This window comes from Nymphaea colorata, chromosome 6 (genome assembly GCF_008831285.2).
Source record: "Nymphaea colorata isolate Beijing-Zhang1983 chromosome 6, ASM883128v2, whole genome shotgun sequence".
NCBI classification, from domain to species: domain Eukaryota; kingdom Viridiplantae; phylum Streptophyta; class Magnoliopsida; order Nymphaeales; family Nymphaeaceae; genus Nymphaea; species Nymphaea colorata.
In genome coordinates this window covers 7,336,868-7,359,683 of record NC_045143.1, presented here as the reverse complement: position 1 = coordinate 7,359,683, position 22,816 = coordinate 7,336,868, and the positions used below count along the sequence as shown (strand labels likewise).

The window sequence follows — 22,816 nt, the reverse complement described above, 5'->3', positions numbered from 1 at the left end:
GCATCAAGCATTTGGTATCAAGTGATGGGGAAGTTTGGAGTTAAAAGAGCCCCCCGATGCAGTAGTACTTGTTAATGAACTCAAACGGTGGATGTCTAAAAGTGAAATTTCCGGAATAGTTGCTCCTTGAGAAGCATATATAAAGGAGGGAAGTGACTTCAAACATTGACGGGGATGCTGGAATGTACGTCAACTGGTATAAAATTCAGACCGGCCTGCTTTATATATAAAGGATTCCAATTTTTGGGAAGTCAATTATCTAAAAATTAAAAAGTTATCGCCAAAAGTATCACAAACTGTTGCTAAAAACACAATAAACTATTGCTGCACCAACGATCAGTGGTAGTCTTGAGGCAACTGTTATATGTGTGCGTACGAGTGAAACAAGTTTTTTCTACTGGTCAAGTTTACTAAATCACTCGATGAATTGGCCAGTCTGACAGATGGCAACTGATTTGATTTGGTGCCGGTTCGAGAGCGCCACATGTTAGTTTTAAGTGTTTCTAGAATACAGTAAAATTCTTCAATAACCGACCTTGTAACTATGTTTTTTACTGATTCGAAAGCCTCACCTCCTCGGTCGATGAATGGATTCTTGGAGCACTGATTTAAAGCCTCCTATCCATCCACGCATGAATGCAGTCGATACATTACTGTCAAGGTGAAAGAGAAATATGTACGCAGTACGCAGCTGTTAAACTTGCAAAAAGAAAAAGAAAAACGTCATTGCATAGCATGGTCGCTGTACTAAGCAACGAAACAAATTTGATTTAACGTATGTGCTAGCCACCTTGTGGCATTATCCTTTCAAGTTGAGTTGATTTCTTTCAAACGTTTTTTCATCAATCACATGTCTGCATCAGAAGGAACCGTAGAGATTTAAATGTCTTTGGAAGCATGCAGTGTTGCAGAGGATCATTTCTTTTCACATTTTTCACGGGATGACAAATCATCTGTCCTTGTTGCAGGAAGAGCGCGCCATCTTGCGTACCCCTGTCCCTATATAAGGAAATCAAGCCCCGTGTCTGTCTTCACATCCTTCAGAGATCAACCACAAGAGAGTGTAGTCCTTGCAAAGATGGCAAGACCGAGTAACCTTTCCATCTGCTGCGTCTTCGTCTTCGTCCTCTTCTGCCTTGTTGCCTTCCTTCCCACTTCACACTCTGTGTGTCCCGGTACTGTGAACCATGCCCCGGCCCTTTTTGTGTTTGGGGACTCTGTGGTCGACAACGGAAACAATGCCTTTAGAAACCCTGGTGTGTCCACCCGCAATCTGCCATATGGAATAGACTTCCCCAGCGGTCCTACCGGAAGGTTCACCAACGGGAAGAACCCCGGTGATTTCTTGGCCGAGGACTTGAATCTTCCAGGTTTACCTCTTGCCGTCGAGGATCCCACGGCCGAAGGAAGCAAGATTCTTAACGGAGTTAACTACGCGTCTGGGGGTTCCGGGATCCTTGATAATCCTGACGTAACTATATACGCTAGCTTATATACTAACTGTGGATAGGAACTCAATTTCTAGTAAGAATATTTGTGTTTTCATTCCCAAAATTCGCCTGATCTGATCTTTTTGGCAGTCTGAGTTCATGTCGCTGGGGGGACAAATCGACCTTTTCGAGCAAAAAACCCTTCCGGATCTAAGGAGACTATTCGCTAGGTCGGGAAAGCTCGCTCCCTATCTGGCGAACAGCATCTTTGCCTTTAGTACCGGTGGCAATGACTGCACTAAAGCCTGCGATGATCCTCTCAACAATGTGGAGGAATGCAAAGGAAATGTCAAGCTTCTTGTGGCCAACTTGACCGTCCACCTTAAGGTCCACAACTTTTCATCTTGCCCACGTAGCTAGCGCCCATATTTTTCATCATTTCTAAGTATCAATTCACGATCAGTAAGACTGATGTCTGTGGGGACTTTTTGTTGCAGAGGCTGAATGATTTGGGTGTTCGGAAGTTCGTGTTGTTCGGCGCCCAACCACTCGGGTGCAATCCTGGCTATGTTGCTAACAATAACTTCGAGTGCAGACAGGAGCTCAACGTGGTTGTCAAACTTTTCAGTGAAGAACTGAACTCGTCCCTGGGCAGCCTGAAGAAAGCCATGCCCGACTCCTACTTTGTGTACGTTAACGCCTACAAGATTACCGATGATGTCTACCAAAATCCAGCTTCTCAAGGTAAGCCGCTGCGTCAATTTGCTTGCATTTGTAGATTGACACAACAAAAACACGAGGATTCATCGATGTGCGGAAAAACGTTGGTAAAATAAGAAGCAACTTTTATTTACTTGTCAGTCAAAAACACAGTGACAAAAGAAGGTTTTTTCTTTTTTTTTTTTCTGAAAAAAAATGCTATAAATTAAACGGCCATTTAAAATTTAAAAAAATACAGTTTTAAAAAAAAAAAAAGACGTTTAAAACGAAAAAACACGTTTTTTATTTTTTTTACTTTTTTTTATTTTTTTAGATTTTTTAATGTCAAACAGTTTTTTTTTGTGCAAAATCTACTGTGTTATTAGTTTCACTTTTTTTTCTTACTTTTAGTTTTTTTTTAAGACGTTATTTGTAACGTGAAAACTATCATAAATTTATTGCCGTGCACTTGGTGTACACATCTTTACCGACATGTCTTAAGCATAGTTAATTAAAAAATTACTGACGTCGGTAATAAAAACTTTTACCAAGAAGTAGGTGGATATTGGTAAAAAATTTTATCAACGCGCAACTAGACGTCGGTAATATTTTGATCAACCTTCAACTAAACGTTGATAATAACATTTTTCACGCACTGAATTGCGTCGATGAAGATTTGTTAAACTTCTTTTTCCTAATCCACAATTGACACAAGTTTTGAACATCGGAAACACATGTGCAAATATGAAGCTGAAAGTCAAGGATATTTGGGGGTAGACGTTGGTGAAAGTCCCTTTTCAGCGACACCACATCTTAAACGTCACGTCGATAAAAATAACTTTCATCAACAGTCAATTTTCTACCGTCGGTAAATCCATGTTTTTTTTTTTTTCCGGTTGTCCATTGTTTTGATCATCAGGATTCGAAGAAATCAAGGCGTCCTGTTGCGAAAGAAATGGACCTGGATGCACACCAGGTAGAGACCCTTGCGCGGATAGAGATACATACATGTATTTCGATGGCGCACACTGCACCTCCGCCATGTACAAGCTTCTGGTGGACGGCGGCTTCTGCTCAGAAGACCCGGAAATTGTGAATCCTTTCGATATTTCACGGCTTGCTGCCATTCAGGTGATTCCCACTGTTGAAAGGTCTCCCATGAAGTGAAGGGTAGATCGTGTAAGTTCTAGTATCGGTAGTATTATGTAATAAGCGAGAACATGCAGCTAGCTTTGTAGTTCTCGTGCTCGAAAGGAACCTGATCCTTTCATTTGATCTGTGAACTTGTAGTATGGTTCGATCGCTAGGTTGGACTCCAGTCTTAATGCAGCTTAAGTTTCATTTTCGATCTGGCTTTTGTCTGGGTTGAAAACAGGAAAGGATGTGAGACTTTCTTTTTGGGCCAATTTCTCCGTTTCTTGAAGCTATGAATTAGGGATTTATACGATTGGGATTCAGGCCCTGACTGGTCCTTACCAAATTCATCTTAATTCATGATCATTAAGATTTGATGTCATTGGATTCCTGTGGGGATTCATTTTTTAATTGGAATTTTGGTTCCGTAAGGTTTGATCAACACTTGCTTCTAGAGATGCTAATGGGACAGATGTGGATTGGATATCCAACTAAATAGCTTCAAAAATATTGGACATGGAACAAGAAATTATCATCCAATTTAAGAAATGGGATCAGATTCAGAGTTGAGAAATGGCATCTGGGTTTGAAATCGTTTGAATAAAATGTACATTTAGATTCGGGTTTGGATATGAACTGGGATTTTGTTTTAACAGTTTTTAATATATGATAATGTGGTTCAGATTCTGTTGTGTGTTTAAAAGTCAATTGGGATTTTTTTTTTTCTTTTTTTACTTTGACTTAAGGGAAACTGCCTTCGACATAAGATTTTGTTGTGTATTTACAAGTTTTTTTTTTTACTTAAGGGAACCTGCCTTCGACATATGTCGAAGATTCCGTTGTGTATTTTAAATGTCAATTGGGATTTTTTTTGTTTTTTTTTTACTTTGACTTAAGGGAAACGGCCTTCAACATAAAACCGGCAAGACCATACCCTTATGCCTTGGCTTGTTTCGGAGATTAGGTAGACTTACGGTACACCCTTCAACTTGAGTGTCGTGATTGCAACCTTTAACAACCCAGCCAAATTAGAATGGGAATTGATAGGTTGTGAATTTAAAGGAAGATTCAGATTCAGATTTTGAATGCAAAATTTAGATTCAAATATGGTATAAATTTTTCCCATTCAAATTAAATCCAAATCCAAATCCAAATATGTGAACACCCGATCAATTCCATAGTGTACATCCAATTTGAATCCTACCAACCTATATATACATCTATGTGTACTTGCATCGGATATTTACGTATCCTAGTTGGATTCTGTTATGAAATAGTCAGGATATTTAATTATATTCTTACCAAGAAAAACTCACCTAACCTTAAATCCCTGTATCAGGACTTTTTTTTATCAGGATCTTTGATTTCTCTGTGGAAAATTCTTAGAAACCACCCTCTATTCGTGCCGGCCTCATATTCCATCCCATCGATGGTCTTCTTACCTTATTCTCGACGCAATTCTCTTAAGATGAATGACGGGGAGGGAAAGTTCCCTTCTCTTGTTTTATTAGACGAAATATGTAGAAAATAGTAACAATTATGACCGAGAAGGACGTAGACTGCATGATACAGACAAATTAAAAAACAGAAACTTAAATAATTTAAGCAAAATACACGCCAGTTTTGCCCAGCTTTCTACAAGTGTCTTCACAGTTTTGACAAATTAATAACAATTTTCTAAGATGAATTTCTATGTAGGCTTGGCTTAACTAGGAGACTGACTCATAATATGAAACTTAGGCTATAAGACAAGAATGGCAAGCATTTTGGTTGAGAATTGCATTATAAAATGCCAATTTGGTTTGTAGACCCAAATCAATGGATCAATATGACTTCATGCCTGCCCAAATGACAGCGGTTGGTAAATCTGCTCCTGTTATTCTTATTCGTTTTCTAATTTTTTAAAAAAAAATAAACTAAAAAACATAAAAAAAAATGGCGACGGGGAAAGGTCTTATCGCCGGTTGAAATGAGTGGATGTGCACATTAGGGGAAAAAAGTTCTTTTATTCACTTATCCACTTTTTATTCTTTGTGACTTCATCGTTGGCTGTAAAGACCTTATCTAGTCGCTATCGAAGCTGGTTATATGCACCTCTGATGCACATAAACTTATGCACCATGACTATATAATGACCACAGCGCGTCGCTATTGAAGTTGATTATATGTACATGATTATGTCATGACCGGAATGACTTGGTCAATAAAAAGGGAAATTTTTTTATAGGGATAAAAAAGCATTGAAAAAGTTTAAAAAATCAAAAAATATATTTGTTTGAAAAATTTTCAAAGTACCTTAACTTCGGTTTTTTTTTTTTTGTGTATATTTGTTGCGTCCACTCTGATGTAAGTCACTTTTGGCGGGCATCCAATTAGATGGCAAGCATGGCTAATGTTGACAACATTTATATATATATATATATATATATATATATATATATATATATATATATATATATATATATATATATATATAGCTCCAAGGAAGAAAAATGAGTTGCATATTGTGGGAAGCCAAAGTTTAGTGTAGCAATTAGTCAATCGATCTATATTTCTACATTCATCCTATAGTTACAATGTCAACTGATGGTTATCATATTCCAAGTCAAACGCTTCTCTGTTCTACAAGTACCGTTGGGAACTTTCCTACGTAATCGGAGCACCTGCATAATTGTCTCTGCGTTTTGACAATATTGCGTATATATTGAAGGAAACGTGTACACGCAACGTAGTTCAAGAAAAAATCAAGCAAATACGATTTTAAGGTAAAGGGGACCTAGAAAGTATACGGTTGTTTCCCGAAAACACCAAAATGATGAAAGTATTGTATTGATCTCATGGATTCAATGATGCATATAAATAGTGTCAATATAGGCAAAAAATTGTAAGGAGGCATTGGGATAGCCCCATAAAACTAGGTTTTGGATGCAAAAGCTGAGGGACACGTTTGGATGATACCTTCAAAACTGGATTTCACAAAACCTCGTTTTGTTAAAACTTGGTTTCCCTGTTTGGATGACAAGGTAAAACCCATGTTTTCACTTTTCAAAACTTGTGTTCTGTTTGGATGACAGAAATTGAGTTTTTGAAGATGCTTATAAAATAAAAAAACAAGTTCAAACTAATATTGAATACAGTTATGTTATATGTATATATTTATTTATTTATTTATATATTTATTTATTTATTTATTTATATATATATACATATGTATAAGAACTTAAATAATGAATCTAACTTTTTAGAGTCAATCAACCATTTAATCAAAAGTTGTTCGATCCAACATGAAGGACGGTTAAGAAAAAAAGTGGCGGATATTTGTATCCTCTAATATTATTCACATATTTTTCTCGTTGTTTTTTTTTTCTCAACCATAAATCTAATTCAGATGGACGTCCTTCGTTAGATCGTTGGGTGACTCTTGGTAACCATTGGGTGACTCTTGGTAACCATTACACCATTATATATATATATATATATATATATATATATATATATATATATATAAACGAAAAGAGCATTCTAAAAAATAAATTTCATTACCTATAATCTTAATAAATTGGACACCTTTACAATATGTCAAGCTGAAAACTGACTTGTACACATTTTCAGTATCATTTTAGTGGGTTTGCATGTGTGGTTGTTCAATATTAAACATATAATACGTGTTGATAAGTATGCATTTAAATCACTCAAAATGCCCGGAATATCTATTCACGTTGTATCTAAAACATTCATTTCAATTTAAACATCTGTTAGAAAACATCATTAGGTAGACAAAGAAGAAACAAGTTCATCTTAATAGCTAATTGAATAACTTATTATCTCAGCCCTGTTAATCAACATTATCAAAACTATATCTCCAACAATATTTTATCATATCACCTTATGTCACCAAACTAGAAAATTAACACACATACAACCACATAATATGCTTTTGGTTTTCAATTGGTGTCTCCACAAGATATAAACCAGATTTCGGTGAATCTGCATGCAAGTTTGTCATCACTCCCTCTCTCTTTCTCTCTTTCTCTTTTGCTTTTGTCTTGCGGTTTGTTACTGTATTTAGGGGACCTCTTATCCCTAATTTTTGTATCTAAGGGACTTCTTATCTTCAAAATTTGATATACATTCTCATTTTATCGGCTCTTTCTCTCTCTCAAGTGGTTTTGTGGAAGGGGCTGAAAAGTCTGGCCCCATCCAAACTGCCCCCAAATGATATGATTGAATTTACTCAGGATCTGAGATCGGAAGTGGTCTGAAATCCGAGTTCTAGACTCGAGATTCGAAACTTCGATGCTAATGTTAGGAAATTCATGTATCCAAAATTCTCCAAGGGAAAATTACGAAAAAACTTGGAACAGTTTCCACGATTGTGATCGTTTTGTCAACAACAATGCGATGAAAAAGGGCATCGGGGATTTCCTCATCATTCGTGTCCGTTTCTTACATTATCACGAGCTCTCGCAGACATTATCACGAGCCCTGTCTCCCCCTGGCTCTCTATCTTTGGGGAATCTTGACTTGGACTCACTGTGCATGGGCTCGACTTACATAACCAAGCCCAGCTTCAGCTAAGTGGGTTGCACTTAGTCCTCACAGCTTCAGCTAATTGCTTTCAACTTTTACTTATTTTAAATCCTTTTTAGCCTTATCGGAACATGTTTATTCAACGTTTAGTGGATTGTTCATGATTTTGACTGCCTTTATTTTATTTTGGAGGACTTTTAGAGCCGTCAACATTGGGCGGCCGAATCTGCCAATTTTTTTAATTGTAAAAGGCCGTTTACTCTTTCTAAACCCAACACCTTGTGCTTTATCTTTGGGGGCAAACACAGAACCTCCTCCGTCCCGACTCTCTCCCTCCCTCGCTCGTCGCCATCCCTTTGTCAGACTCCCGCCGGCGTGATGGGCTCGCCGGCGCGTCCCGCCTTACCGGCCACCACCATTTTTTTCGTTCTCGTGGCCATTTTCCAGACGTCCTCGTGCCAGAAGGAAGACAACCTCGTTTTCGGACACTTCAACCAAACGACTGTGGCGAACTTCATCTTCCAGAACAAAGCGTCGGTGCAGGAAGCCCTCCAGGTCACGCCGGACTCACTCAATCAAGGCTTTGCGCTTCAGAATCAGTCCGGCCGGGTTATCTACAACAAGAGATACCAGCTCTTCGAGCGGTCGGGAAAGCTCGCGTCCTTCAGCACATCCTTTCTGTTCAATATATACCGCCCCGACAACAAAAGCGTCGGCGAAGGTCTCGCGTTCATCGTCGCGCCGGACAGCGGCATCCCGGCTAACAGCTACGGCCAGTACCTCGGCCTGACGAACTCGACCATCGACGGCAACTCTTCCAACTATCTGCTGGCCGTGGAGTTCGACACCGTCAAGCAAGACTTCGATCCCGATGACAACCACGTGGGGATCGACATCAACAGCGTCCGTTCCAACGCTACCTTCTCGGTCTCGAAGATCGGCATCGACCTCGCCCCGACAACTGGCCCCAAGAAGTACCTTGCTTGGATCGACTATGATGCCTCCGCCAGATTGCTGAGCGTCTACTTAGCAAACGAGAACGAGACGAAGCCCAATAGCAGCATCCTCTCTTACCCCCTCAATACCGCCGCCGTCTTGAGCCAATATTCGTATTTCGGATTCGCGGCATCGACCGGGAAAGAAGCCGAATTGAACTGCATACTGAAATGGAACCTGACGGTAGATATTCTGGAGGTTCCGGGGATGCGGTGGACGGTGATGGTGTTTGCGATCATATTACCATCGTCGGTCGCAGTGGCTGCGGCCATTTGTGCAGCGGCGTGGTTCGTCCTCCGGCGGAGGAAGGCGGTGGACGACACCAACATAACCGGGGCGCTCAAGAGCTTGCCGGGGATGCCGAGGGAGTTCAGCTTCAACGAGCTGAAGAAGGCGACCAACAACTTCGACGAGCAGATGAAGCTGGGCCAAGGTGGGTTCGGCGTGGTCTACAGGGGGGCGCTGCCGTTTGAGGGCACGGAAGTCGCGGTGAAGATGTTCTCCAGGGAGGCGATGCAGGGGAAGGATGACTTCCTCGCCGAGCTCACCACCATCAACCGTCTGCGCCACAAGAACCTCGTCCGCCTCGTCGGTCAGTATTCTCATGCCCCTTCTCAGTTTTTTCCTTTCCTTTTTGTGAAATTAGACTCGCATTAAACGAGAAACGATGGCAACGATCATCAAAATTCAGGAGTTACAGTCAATGTGCGTCGGCTTCAGAGAAGGAGAACCAGAAATTTGGGGGTTTCTGCAGAACATAATTTACGAAACATAATTTTTCTTATGTTTAATAACATTACTGTAGGACGATCGACACCTAACAACAAATCCACCTAAAAGAATCTCACTAACTGTTCATCGAACGCTTTTTTCAATTGACCGGAAAACTAAATAAGCCGCACATTTACTTAACCAACTCCGCTGTAAAGGGGCCATGGAAGCCAAGAAAGACGTCCAAGTCGACCATGTGATATGACTTTTCGTTCGAAAGCAACCAATCTTTCGGTGATTCAATGAACTGGCACAGCCCGCCTAACCCAAAAAAGAAGGACAAAAAGAGAGAAAAAGTTCCACCGAGGACTCTTAAAAGAGATTGTAGTTCCTAAATTGGGTCACTATTGGGTTGTGTTCGATTATCATGAACGTGAGACTGGTGACGACATAAGATCATAGCGAATCTCAAGTCCGTGATCTTTTAAGCTCTGACTTCTTTCTCCATTCGACTTCAAGTCCATGCTTTGTTTTATATTGTGTAGGGTAGATTTGAGATCCACGCTAGTGTTTGATGTTCAGTTGTCATTAATTTCAGATCTCCTCAGACCTTATAAGAAATCAAACGCAACCTGAATCTCTTGCTTTCAAATATGCTGTCTTCAACATGCATAGATTGACCATTATGATATTTTAAAATCTTTGATCGCAGCCACCTTTTGGTAATAACTCAACTACTCAAGTCATTAATGGACAGTTGGACACCTTATTGCTGTTACTCCTGCGCCATTAGAAACAGTAAAAATCACAGTGAATTCCATTAACCTTTGTTCGTGTTTCTGAAATCTCAGGTTGGTGCCATAGGAAAGGGACCCTGCTGATCGTGTACGAGTTCATGCCAAACGGGAGCCTGGACCAGCACCTGTTCGAGTCGACCGAGCAAACACTGAGCTGGGACCGACGGTACAAAATAATCGCCGGCGTCGCCTCCGCGCTTCACTACATCCACAACGAGTACGACAACCGCGTGGTGCACCGAGACCTCAAGGCCAGCAACATCATGCTCGACTCGGAGTTCAACGCCCGCCTCGGCGACTTCGGCCTCGCCCGGGTGCTCGACGACGAGAAGACGTCGTACGCGGAGGCCGACGGCGTACAGGGCACGATGGGCTACGTCGCCCCCGAGTGCTTCCACACCGGCAAAGCAACGAGGGAGTCGGACGTCTTCGGCTTCGGAGCCGTCGTGCTCGAGACCGTCTGCGGCCGCCGGCCGAGATCGTCGTCCACCGGCCTCCTCGTGGACTATGTCTGGACCCTGCACAGGGAAGGAAGAATTCTTGAAGCGGTGGACGAGAAGCTGGGAGACAATTACGACCCGCAAGATGCGGCCCGCCTCCTGCTCTTGGGTCTGGCTTGCTCTCACCCCAACCCAAATGATAGACCCAAAGCTACGGCCATCATTCAGATCATATCCCGGTCCATCGACCCGCCGACGGTGCCGCCATTCCGGCCGCCGTTCATTTGGCACATGGACTCGACCTATGATTGCTCCTCCGTGGACGTGACCGGCTCCATCTACACCTCCGGCTCGACTGGTTGGACGCCCATGACCCAGAGCAGCCAGAATCAGCTTGCAGATAGGGCCTCCATGGTTTGAACCCTAAAGAGAGACGACAAACTCGCCGGCGTTGTGGGGAAGTTGGTCGGCCATTAAAAAAATCATTTCATAGTCGCCGTGCATAATTCTCCGGCAATTTAGTTTGTATCCGAATTGACTTCCTCAGTCTGCCCCGATGGCTTGACCATAATTAGCTTCTTTTATAATGTTCAAGAGGCTGCTAACGTATGGGGAATTAGCAATTTATTTGTTGGCCCTGTAACCTGTGATTAGTCAAGCTCATCATTCTTTCTCCTTTTCTCAGCAATGTTCCCTAGTCGTTTTTTGTATAAAGAAATGTATTTGTTTGTTTTTTTTTTCCTTCTTTTCAAATCTACTCTTGTTTTTCCCACGAAGTTTCGATCCACAATTCAACGCCGATGACGCCACGATGACATTTGCTGATCATCTTTGTAAGTTTCTTCTTTGTTTTTGGTAGGCGGTCTCTATTCTATTTTGCCATTTTCTCCTTTTGTTTGTTCTTCATGAGAAAGTCCATGTGATTTACCATCTGAACGAAGGAATGCCTAATACAGTGCCGGAGCTAAAAGTTTTTTATTAAAAAGAACTAATAAATAGTAAACAAGTTTGGACTTAAACCATGCAATATTTTAGTAAAAACATCATAGAGCTAGGTCAAACATGAATAGCTCACACCCAACAATGTCTTTATCCAAATTCATTTCTGCTTCAGTTTTGACTAATAAATGGTAAGGTAAATGCATGCATTTGGACATTTTGTTCTGTTCAAATGATTTGACCTGGTTCACCCGCCAAGGCATGTGCTCATAATGGGGGAAGCGGATGGGAAACGGGCTTTCGTGTGATCTCCTCTTATGGCTGAACTTATGACCAGGAATTACATGACTGCAAATTTAGTGGGTAAAAAAAAATTGTAGAACCATATAAAACTTGGAGATACCATATGGTTTCCCTTTCATCTCAAGATTTTTTTACGAAATACAGAGAATTAAAAAACGACAACAATCGAAGACCATGAACACATTGTCCATGTCAACAAAAGAGAAAGAGAGAAAGAAAGAGCCGATAAAATGGAAATGCATAACAAAATTTGAGGACAAGAAGTCCACTAGATACAAAAACAAACTGCAAAAATAAAAAATAAAAGAACGAAATATACAAAACAACAGCATAATAAGACAAAAGAAGGATGAAGAGAGAGTGGATAGATAAAGCAACATAGTCACTGAGCATCAAACAATAAATAGTATCATAGCCGAATAGCAAAGTGGACATTCCTTCATAAGGCAGAGAGAGACTCCTCATTACCATCACAGGGAAGCCTCTCTACTAGAACCAAACAGATGGCTTGCGTGAAAGAGAGAGAGCGAGAGTGAAAGAAAGAGAAAATTTGCATGTCTGTGTTTTCTACACAAACATCCATCTTTCCAATGCCACAAGACATGATAACGTTAGGTGTGAGAGGAACACGCAGGCTTGTTAATGGTGCAAGAGTTAACATGTGCCTTGAACTATACTCTTAAACGTACAATAATGACTTTGTTTGCATATTCACGAGAATTCTTCAAGAAGCTAATTATGCGTGTCTGTTTTCCATCTCCATAAATTTAAAAAAAAAAGTTATAAAAGTTTTTATTTCTTGATATATTTAAAAAAGAGAGTTGTAGAAAGATAATGTTCTTATAAACTTCTCTTTGTAATGTATGCAGTAAATTACATTAATGTTCAAATTGACTATTAGGCTTTTCAACATTGACCGTAACAATATTTTAGTTATTAGTTTTTGCGAGAAGTACTTACATATATATTTTTATATTCATCATCCCTTTTTTTTTTTTTTTTCTGTCGACAATCATCCTTTCACTAAGGATAAAACTGTTATTTTTAGTTATATATGACAGCCGAGGTTATTGAACTTAATCGTCATTAACCTTATAGTTTGAGGATTGTGTATTTGAGATTTTATTGGATCTGAGATCCATTGGAAATGAAAGCTAACAGTTTGAGGATTGTGAATTCTTCAATATTAAATCCAATTTTTTCTCAATGCAAAAAGGTAAAATAAGGATTTCAACTTATGTGCTGGATCTTATGTCTAACTTAAACCCTTAGTTTGATGAACCATGAGTCTTTTAACACAATAACAAAAGCATACAACATGAGATCCACAACAAATCCTTAAATTTCAACTATGAAGTAATAAAATGCATATGGAATTTTGGATGTATTTTGACAGTTAAAAATTTTCTCTGATCTTACATAGTTTTGCTGGTATCACATGTGGCCCGTTATACAGAAATCCGTAGTTCGTCAAACTAAAAAAAAATGTCTAGTTAAACTTCACATCCTTATGTAATTAGTTACATCAGAACTTAAATTTGAAGAGCGAAATAATGTGGAGCTCAACTTTAATTCATAGTTTTAGCAAACTGAAGATTTGAAACATATAAATGCAGCCTCCTGATTATCCCTCAAATTCATGGACCTCTAGTTAGAGAGGAAAATACTGGACTTGCAGCAATCCATGGTTCAACAACGCGAAATTCGTGAAAGTTGTAATTGAAAGTTATATATGTATATACAACAGAAAAGTTAAACTTCTTAAACATGGAGGGTGGGCAGGAGTCATCGTACCAAGACAAAGAAAAAGATGAAGGAAAAACAAAAGTTGAACTGGTCCCCTTTTTCTATCCTATGTGCCGTCCATGATCTACCAACGTTCCTAAACTTCTTACCGTGTTCCTGGTTGCAGTAAAAAGTTGCACATCGGTATAAGAATTCCCATCTACCTCATAATATATAGAAACAGGTCGGTAGGGAAACTTATCTTTTGTTTCCCTTCCGCTGTTCGGTCTTTGTCGTCGGTTAATATTCTCACGCAGAATGATACAAATACGAAAAGGAAAATCAATCTTACATGGGCAGCCCTAAACATTAATAACCTGGAGAAGAAAAATATGAAAGAGGAAGAACAATCCAAGTTGGTAACTTGGCCTATCTTTTGGACATACTTTCTCCTGGTCCACTACATCAGAGAGCAGTAAAACAAGAATTACCGTGTCCCCTCTGATCGTATCTCTTGGTGCTCCATTACGAAGAGCTTACTCCCACGGCTCCTTTCTATAAGTAGGCCTGCAACATGCGTCTCCCACACCCACGTCTCCCAACAATGGCAAGAATGGGTCTCTGTGTCTTCTTCTTCTTGCTCGTTTCCTCTTTTCCTTCTTCATACTCTGTAGTACACAAGGAGCAGCGCGTCCCTGCGCTGTTCGTGTTCGGAGACTCCGTTGTTGACGGCGGTAACAATGTCATTTTCGATCACGGTGCATCTACCGGCCATCTTCCATATGGGGTAGATTTTCCCACCGGTCCTACAGGGAGGTTCACCAATGGGCTGAACCCAGGTGATATCTTGGCTGTGTTTTTGAACTTTACCCATCTCCCTCCGGCTGTTTTGGACCCCAAAGCCGTAGGTGGGATGATAACTATTGGAGTTAACTATGCCTCTGGTGGTTCAGGCATTCTTGATTATCCCAATGTAAGTAAGCCTGTTTTTAGGCTTTATGGTACAGATGATTCTTATGATTCCTTTCTTTCTTCTTCATGATGGTGTGTTTTTTTCAAGAGAGAATGAAAAGCTTCTAATGGCAAGACTTGCATTGCTGAACTCACTATGGCAGTCTTAAACTGATTTTTACAAGAAAGTGTCAGTCTTATTGTCATTTCTATTTGAATTTCAGTATCTTCTTTATTAGCAAAATGAGTTTCGAAATTCGAACATGAAGCAAGCAAATCTGTTATAATATAGTAGAAGCGTTGGAGTACTTCATGAGCTCTTCTTACGCTCTGCGTATTTGGATTCAAGCAAGGTACCTCAAGATATGCCGCCCCATGATTCGCCTAACTGTAAGATGTTATTGCAGTCTAAATCGATATCACTAAAAAACCAAACAAAGTTATTCAAGAACACAACACTTCCAGATTTGAGGAAACAATTTAACGAGACAGAACTATCCACCTACCTGGCGAAGAGCATATTTGCATTCAACACGGGGGGTAACGACGTTCATGAGTTGTGCGAGCTAAATGAAAACAGAAGAAGAGAGCAGGATGAAAGACAGCAAGTAACGTGGTTCAGCTCTGATTGAGCCTACGTCCACGATCGGAAGGCACTCGAACAATTTTTCATTCAATAAGAAGATAATTACAATGGGAGAGTCGAGTCCCTTTTATAGGGAAGAAATCACGTCTTATTGTAGGCAAGGTTGTTCTTGCCTAGATTAAATGAAATCTTGATTTGATCCCCAAATTCTCGCCTTTCCCTTTCTTCTGATTTTTCTGCCTTTTTTATTTGATCACAATCTTTTATTACCAGCTTCATATCTTGATTGCTGATTTTCTCTCCAACGGATTCATCCTTATCAGTTTTGTTAACATTCTCCCTCAAACTAAGCCGCTGCTGAAGGCTAAGTTTGGTCTTGAGATGATTGAAAGTACGCTTTGATAAGCTTTTGGTAAACAGATCGGCAACTTGATTTGTGGTTGAAATATACTTAGTTTGAAGTTGCTTTTGAGCTACTCTTTCTCGAACATAATGAAAATCAATCTGAATGTGCTTGCTTCGGTTATGAAATACCGGATTTGCCGTCATATAAAGTGAGCTCTTATTATCACAATATAAAATTGGGACTTTGATAATTGGTATTCCAATGTCCTTCATTAAGAATTGTATCCATGTAAGTTCTGCCGCTGTCGACGCCATTGCTCTATATTCAGCTTCGGTACTAGATCTGGCTACACTATTTTGCTTCTTGGCACTCCAAGACACACAATTTGCTCCAAGAAAAACACAAAATCCTGTGGTGGATCGCCTTGTTTGAGAACATCCTGCCCAATCTGAGTCTGAAAAAGCATATAAATCAAGAGTGCTTTGCATCAATATGTTTAGTCCCATGTGTATTGATCCTTTAATGTATCGAAGAATCCTTTTGACCATTTGATAGTGAATCTGAAGTGGCTCATGCATAAACTGACTAACATAATTGATAGCAAAGGAGATATCAGGTCGCGTTAGAGTCAAGTATTGCAAGGATCCAACTATCTGCCTGTAGAGAGTAGGATTTGTGAATTTTACTTCATCATCCTTATACTGAGGCATTTTTGGACTCATTGGCGTGATGTTTGGTTTGCAGTCCTCCATCTTTGCTCTTTCAAGAATGTCCTTAGCATACTTGGTTTGACATAAGAGAATTCCCTTTTCTGTCCAAGTCACTTCGACTCCTAAAAAATAGCTCAATCTGCCAAGATCTTTGACAGGAAACTCCTTGCAAAAGGCATTAACAAAGCGTTGCAAAAATATAGAACAATTTCCGGTTAGGATCATATCATCAACATACACAAGAAGCACAAGAGTGTTTGATCTTCGATGTAATGTAAACATAGACGGATCGCCCATACTAGTAGAAAAACCATAATCAAGAAGGAAACTGCTTAGCCGTGCATACCATGCACGCGATGCTTGTTTCAGACCATAAATGGCTCGCTGCAATTTACAAACATATCCTGGTTTTGTTTTATCTTCATACCCGGGAGGTTGTTTCATGTATACATCTTCATTTATAGCTCCGTGTAAGAAGGCATTCTTGATATCTAACTGTCTGATTTCCCACTTTCTAACTGTAGCAATAGAAAGAACCATTCTAATAGTGGTAGGACGAACTACTGGAGAAAAGGTTTCATGGAAGTCTATTCCCTCTTTTTGGGTGAAGCCTCGAGCAACAAGTCTAGCCTTGAGTTTTTCCAATGTCCCATTTGATTTGAGTTTGGTTTTAAACACCCATTTTGAGCCAACTAGATTCATCTTGGGATCATAGGGTACAAGTCTCCAGGTTTTATTTTCATCTAAGGCTCTAATTTCTTCGTCCATAGCCTTTTTCCAGCCTGGTTTCCCAAGAGCTTCATTAACACTTGAAGGTTCTTTAGGAATATCTTGGTACAAAGTATGTAAGTTAGCATACTTGGGATTCGGTTTAAAGGTTCCCATCATCGATCTAGTGACCATTGTTCTAATCATAGCAGAAGGAGGAGGAGTATGCTCACCTTGTTCCATACTTTCAATTGTGTTTGTATCAAGAACTCCATGATCGCCTTCTTCCGAGTTATCAACCTGCTCGTGAACTGACTGTTCATTGTCTATCTCAGTGCTTTCTTCATTTCTTTGAACTTGATTTTGTCCCGTGGTGTCAGTCATGCCTGTCTGATACTCATCCTGTCCGAGACTATCCAGCAAATTGTGAACCGACTGCTCATTAATTGGCACGTTGTCAATCAAATGTTCTTGAGATTGAGAGTGAGTGCCAATATCACTTCGTTCTTCCTCATGAACGTCAGTTGTTCGAATAAGATTCTCATTTTCGGGAACCATTTGCTCTATATTCTCTTGTTCCTCATTGAAAGAAATCAGATCTGAAGTTAGAGAATCTCCATCATATAATTTAGCAGGATCTTTATAAGGAAAAAAATGTTCATCAAAACAAACATGTCGAGAGATAAACATTTTTCCGGTGGCCGGATACAAACAACGATATCCTTTGTGACTATCACTATACCCAAGAAAAACACATGGCAGTGATCGAGGCTCCAATTTATCTTTTGCATAATCTCTTAAGTAAGGGAAACATCGACATCCAAAAACACGAAGAAAATCATACGTAGGATGCTTCCCAAAAAGTTTTAAGTAAGGAGAATCCATCTTGAGAGAAGACGATGGTAGCCTATTGATGAGAAAAACAGCACTGCTAAAAGCTTCAAACCAGAAACGCTTGGGAATGTTGGCATGCAACATCATGGTCAGACCTAATTCAGTGATATTTCGATGTTTTCTTTCTGCCATACCATTTTGTTGTTTAGTATATGGGCAAGAAAACAACTGTTTTGTTCCAAGAGACTTTAGATAATCTCTAAATTTTGTACTTGTATATTCTCCTCCTTCATCAGATTGAAAAACCTTTATCCTTTTATTAAATTGTGTTTCAACAAATTTCTGGAAATGTTGAAAACAAACAAAGAAGTCAGATTTTAACTTCAAAGGATATAGCCAAGTGAATCTAGAATGCTCATCAATAAAAATCACATAGTAGCGATAACCAAAATGAGAACAAACAGGTGCTGGTCCCCATAGATCCGAATGGATTTTTTCAAAAGGTTCAACAAATTTATTTTCTCGTTCAAGAAATGGCAACCTACATGATTTGCCAAGTTGACAGCTATGACAAATAGAAGTTCTAGGAACTGAAGAGCAAACATTAATCAAATTTTTCTGCTGCAAATGTCTCACAACGCCATTATGGGGATGTCCTAATCTGAAATGCCATTGTTCTTCTGAAGCACGCCGAAATCTGGAAGAAAAACATGCTGTATGTCTGACCTTGCCGATGGTATAAACTCCATCACGTTTGTTGCCCTGTGCCACTATTTTCCCGGTTCTCCTGTCCTTTATGAGACAACAAGAGGAGGAAAATTCAAAAACATATGGTAACGCACTAGTTAATTGACTAACAGAAAGTAAGTCTTTCTTTAGTTTTGGAACATATAGAACATGAGAAAGAGGAATAGATGATTTGCCTGTAACGACTTCACTGTTACCAATATGAGTTATAGAAAGAGGCGTACCATCCCCAACAATAACATGATCACTTCCATCATAAGTAGAGATTTCAGAAATCTTACCAGGATTTCCAGTCATATGAGCTGATGCTCCAGTGTCAGCTAACCATTCTGAGTTGTTTGTATCATCAATAGTAATGGCGGCAAGTGCTTGTTGGGCATCCCCAGCTTGATAGGCATGATTAAATCTTTCAAAACACTTGATTGCAGAATGATATTTCTTACCACAAATTTGACAAACAACGGGGTTTTTGTTATTTTTGTCATCACCATTTGAAGCGAAATTGGAATTGTCATGTGGTCGATTTTGATACTGTCCTCGCCCTTGATAGTGGCCACGTCCTCTATAGCTGCGTGCACGCATGCGACCACGTCCAGATTGTTGATGTGTCATGGCCATGATAGGAGGAGTGGGACTCTTTATTCGGGAATCAAAACTTTGAAGAAGAGAGACAACCTCTTCATAAGGAAGAGTAGGTGGTCGAAGCATGGATGCAATAAATGCTTCGTATCCTTCTCCAAGTCCTTGAAGTAGCCAGTAAACTTGAGCCCCTTCGTCAATAGATTTTCCAATAGCTGAAAGATCGTCGCATATTCGTTTGAATTTTCCTATATAGGCTTCCACAGAATCATCATTCTTCTTAAGCGAAGTTAGTAAATGCGTGAGATGGAATTCTCTCTCACGCGATTTACGAGAGAAGGTATTCATAAGAACCCTCCAAATATCCTTGGATGTCTCAAGGCCAACAACTAGGCCAAGAGCACTCTCGGACAACGTACTGGTTATCCATCCCTTGATTAAGCGATCAGTCTTCCTCCAAGCAATAAAATGAAGATTGGGAATTTTCTGAGAAGAAGAATCATCAATAAATTCTGGTGGGGCAGTAACTTCGCCAGTCAAAAACCCTTGAAGATCTTGGCTCTCAACCAGTGCCAAAATTTGTGTTTTCCATAAGAGAAAATTTTCAGCTCGTAGCTTGAGAGAAACGAAATTTGCAACGTTGACAGTATAAGGATAAGGGAAAACAGGTGTTGAAGTCGCCATTTAAGAACAATTTCAGTCGTAAAGAAAATGCCGTTTACTGAAATAAAGAGGCGGAAAGAAACGACCTGCTCTTCTTTGACCCGGTTTCACAACCAGCAGCGCTTAAAATTACAAGCGCTGCTTCCACGAATCTTCAGAAAAAAAGTGCAAAGGCGCTTGAAGAATCTGCACACGTTGAGAAAACGATTTGACTCTTGCTCGATAGAGGGGGTGATTTTAACAACACCCCATAAAGCTGTCGTGAACAGAGAGGGAGAACTTCCTCTGTTCTGTCTTTGTTCTCCCTTTGTTTCAGCAACAAGAGATGATCGATTCTGCCGTAAACAGCAGAAACGCCGTGAGCAATGATACCGGTGGAAGACCCAAACGGTCTTAAGCAGCTTCCGGTGAGTCGGAAGCAGAGAGGGTTGTCGTGCCCTTTCCACAGCAACAGCTTGTCGTGGTATGATTGATGCCTCTCTTCAAAGGAGGGCGGTTGTGTGAGGGTTGTCGTGCCCTTTCCACAGCAACAGCTTGCCGTGGTATGATTGATGCCTCTTCTCAAAAGAGGGCGGTTGTGCTGTCGTGGTAAGACTCAAATGATTTCCGCAGCAGCAACTTCTATTTCTCTGATACCATAATGAAAACAGAAGAAGAGAGCAGGATGAAAGACAGCAAGTAACGTGGTTCAGCTCTGATTGAGCCTACGTCCACGATCGGAAGGCACTCGAACAATTTTTCATTCAATAAGAAGATAATTACAATGGGAGAGTCGAGTCCCTTTTATAGGGAAGAAATCACGTCTTATTGTAGGCAAGGTTGTTCTTGCCTAGATTAAATGAAATCTTGATTTGATCCCCAAATTCTCGCCTTTCCCTTTCTTCTGATTTTTCTGCCTTTTTTATTTGATCACAATCTTTTATTACCAGCTTCATATCTTGATTGCTGATTTTCTCTCCAACGGATTCATCCTTATCAGTTTTGTTAACACGAGCAACCTACTCATAGCCAGGAACAATGCGAAGAAAGTCTCCAGCACCTCATGGCGAACTTTACTGTGCGACTTAAGGTACCCAAACTCCTTTATCCTATGTGTTTACCATTATCTTCTTCTTCTTCTTCTTCTTCTTCTTCTTCTTCTTCTTCTTCCACATATTCATGCTGTAGCAACTCGGAAGGGCTCTTTCGTGCTGCTTTTTAGTTCCACTACTCTAGGACAAAATATCAACATCAGTTCTGTTCAAACAATTACCTTGGTGCATGTGTTGCCTTCCGCAGAGCATGTATAATTTGGGAGCTCGAAAGTTCGTCTTGTTCGGTGTTCAACCACTTGGATGCAACCCTGCCTTTCAGCAGCAAAATAACAACACATGCAAAGCTGATCTCAACTATGGAGCTGTAAAATTTAGCGGCATTATGAGATCCTCAATAAGCAAACTGATTGAAACCATGCCATCTGCTCAATTTGTCTACGTGAATGCCTACAACATAACCGAGAACATCTACAAGAACCCGGGTTCTGAGGGTAAGCTAGAATGTTATTTACAGATGATGAGCTTGTTTACCAAATTCATGGCTTTCAAGCACAACATGCAACTTAAAAACTTTCAAATCCCTTAACTATATATATAGTTTAGATATGATTTACAAATGAAATTGAAAGCAACCCATACATTGGTATTTTGAAATGGGCTTTTTTTTTACGAGTTGACACTCTTTAACCCTTTGAATAAACCAGATTGTTTTACAAACACATCTTGTACAAATATGCTCATCTAAGAATGATGAACTTCGAAAGTTTCTCAAGGACATTGCATCAATAGCGTTGCATGCATATATCAATACATCAAATAGATGCTGTGAAAGCAGTTGTGCAATGACGACCAGGAACAAGTAGTTGGAGACATTTTATTGCATAAGAAGCTAGATAAGCTACATCTGGTATAATATCGTCTGGTTCTTGATAAGTACTGATGTATATATATGAATTAACAGGATTCAAGGTGGTGAATAAGGCTTGTTGTGAGACCAATACGGACTTCCCGCCGGGCGTTGCATGCGTACCAGAGAGCAAACCGTGCGGGAACAGGGACGCGTACATGTTCTATGATGGTGCACACTGCAGCACCGCTCTGTACCGAATCTTAGTAGAGAAGGCCTTTCTCTCCCAGGACGCAATGGAAGTTTATCCTTACAACATTTTGCATCTTTCTACAATTTAAACCCAAGCGTCGTTCCTTTGCGTAGTCTTGAAGGGGGCAGGAAGGCTCATGTTCATGTAATAAGCAACATTTTTATTGGTGTTGCAGTAGCTAGTAGGGAATTTGATCAACCACCTTCCTTGTTTGTCATTTTTTATATTCCCAAGTAGTTGTTCCCAGATGCTACTGTTATCCACTAGTAGCCTCTTTCCTTATATATTTTGCTTTATATATGAGAATCTTTCCCTCTAGTAAAACAGCACGGTGACTTGGAGAATCAATTACTCGTGCATAGTTAATTGAAAGAGAAGAAGATTAATTGGAACTCTTGTAGCTTAATTGAAAGAGAAGAAGATTAATGGAACTCTTGTGAAGCAACACAATAAACACTATAAGAAAAAGACACGATGAAAATAAAGAGATTGCCACCTCCAACAGTTTGAGACTAAAGCTACTATCACCTCTTCTTTTCTATGCTGTAGTAGACAGTAGTATGACTAATGACGAAAACGCCGTTAATAAAAAAAAGATAACTTTTTGCAGGAACAAAAGAAAAAAACTGAAAAAATTTCAAATATTAAAAGAGATACTATTTTAAAATAATTTCCAAAATATTCTTACTCCTACCTTTTTTTTCTTTTTTTTTTTGGCATATATGTGTTGTGTGCACCAAACGGCCCATGCCTGCAACTCATTCTCGCTCACACCAGTCATTGTAAAATTTCATTGAGATTGATGTTGCAGTCCAGTTGTGATGCCCTCATCAAACCTAAGTTGGTGATTCCAG

At 39.9% G+C, this 22,816-nt stretch overlaps 4 protein-coding genes across 4 annotated transcripts; all 4 read left to right on the top strand.

Annotated features, from left to right (window-relative positions):
* Positions 1-1,021: 1,021 nt before the first annotated feature.
* Positions 1,022-3,475, top strand: LOC116255437 (GDSL esterase/lipase 7-like). The gene is made up of 4 exons (XM_031631259.2): positions 1,022-1,471; positions 1,581-1,817; positions 1,928-2,174; positions 3,049-3,475. The coding sequence occupies exons 1-4, from the start codon at positions 1,079-1,081 to the stop codon at positions 3,294-3,296; spliced, it is 1,125 nt and encodes a 374-aa protein (XP_031487119.1). The 5' UTR covers positions 1,022-1,078; the 3' UTR covers positions 3,297-3,475.
* A 4,605-nt stretch (positions 3,476-8,080) lies between these two features.
* On the top strand, positions 8,081-11,474 carry LOC116255432 (probable L-type lectin-domain containing receptor kinase S.5). The gene is made up of 2 exons (XM_031631253.2): positions 8,081-9,381; positions 10,352-11,474. Exons 1-2 carry the CDS (start codon positions 8,172-8,174, stop codon positions 11,155-11,157), a joined length of 2,016 nt encoding a protein of 671 aa, XP_031487113.1. The 5' UTR covers positions 8,081-8,171; the 3' UTR covers positions 11,158-11,474.
* A 2,808-nt stretch (positions 11,475-14,282) lies between these two features.
* Positions 14,283-15,371, top strand: LOC116255440 (GDSL esterase/lipase At1g71250-like). The gene is made up of 2 exons (XM_031631261.2): positions 14,283-14,677; positions 15,063-15,371. The coding sequence occupies exons 1-2, from the start codon at positions 14,309-14,311 to the stop codon at positions 15,285-15,287; spliced, it is 594 nt and encodes a 197-aa protein (XP_031487121.1). The 5' UTR covers positions 14,283-14,308; the 3' UTR covers positions 15,288-15,371.
* A 5,738-nt stretch (positions 15,372-21,109) lies between these two features.
* Positions 21,110-22,050, top strand: LOC116255976 (GDSL esterase/lipase At1g29670-like). Its single transcript, XM_031632074.1, has 2 exons — positions 21,110-21,353; positions 21,824-22,050. The coding sequence occupies exons 1-2, from the start codon at positions 21,110-21,112 to the stop codon at positions 22,048-22,050; spliced, it is 471 nt and encodes a 156-aa protein (XP_031487934.1).
* Positions 22,051-22,816: the final 766 nt, after the last annotated feature.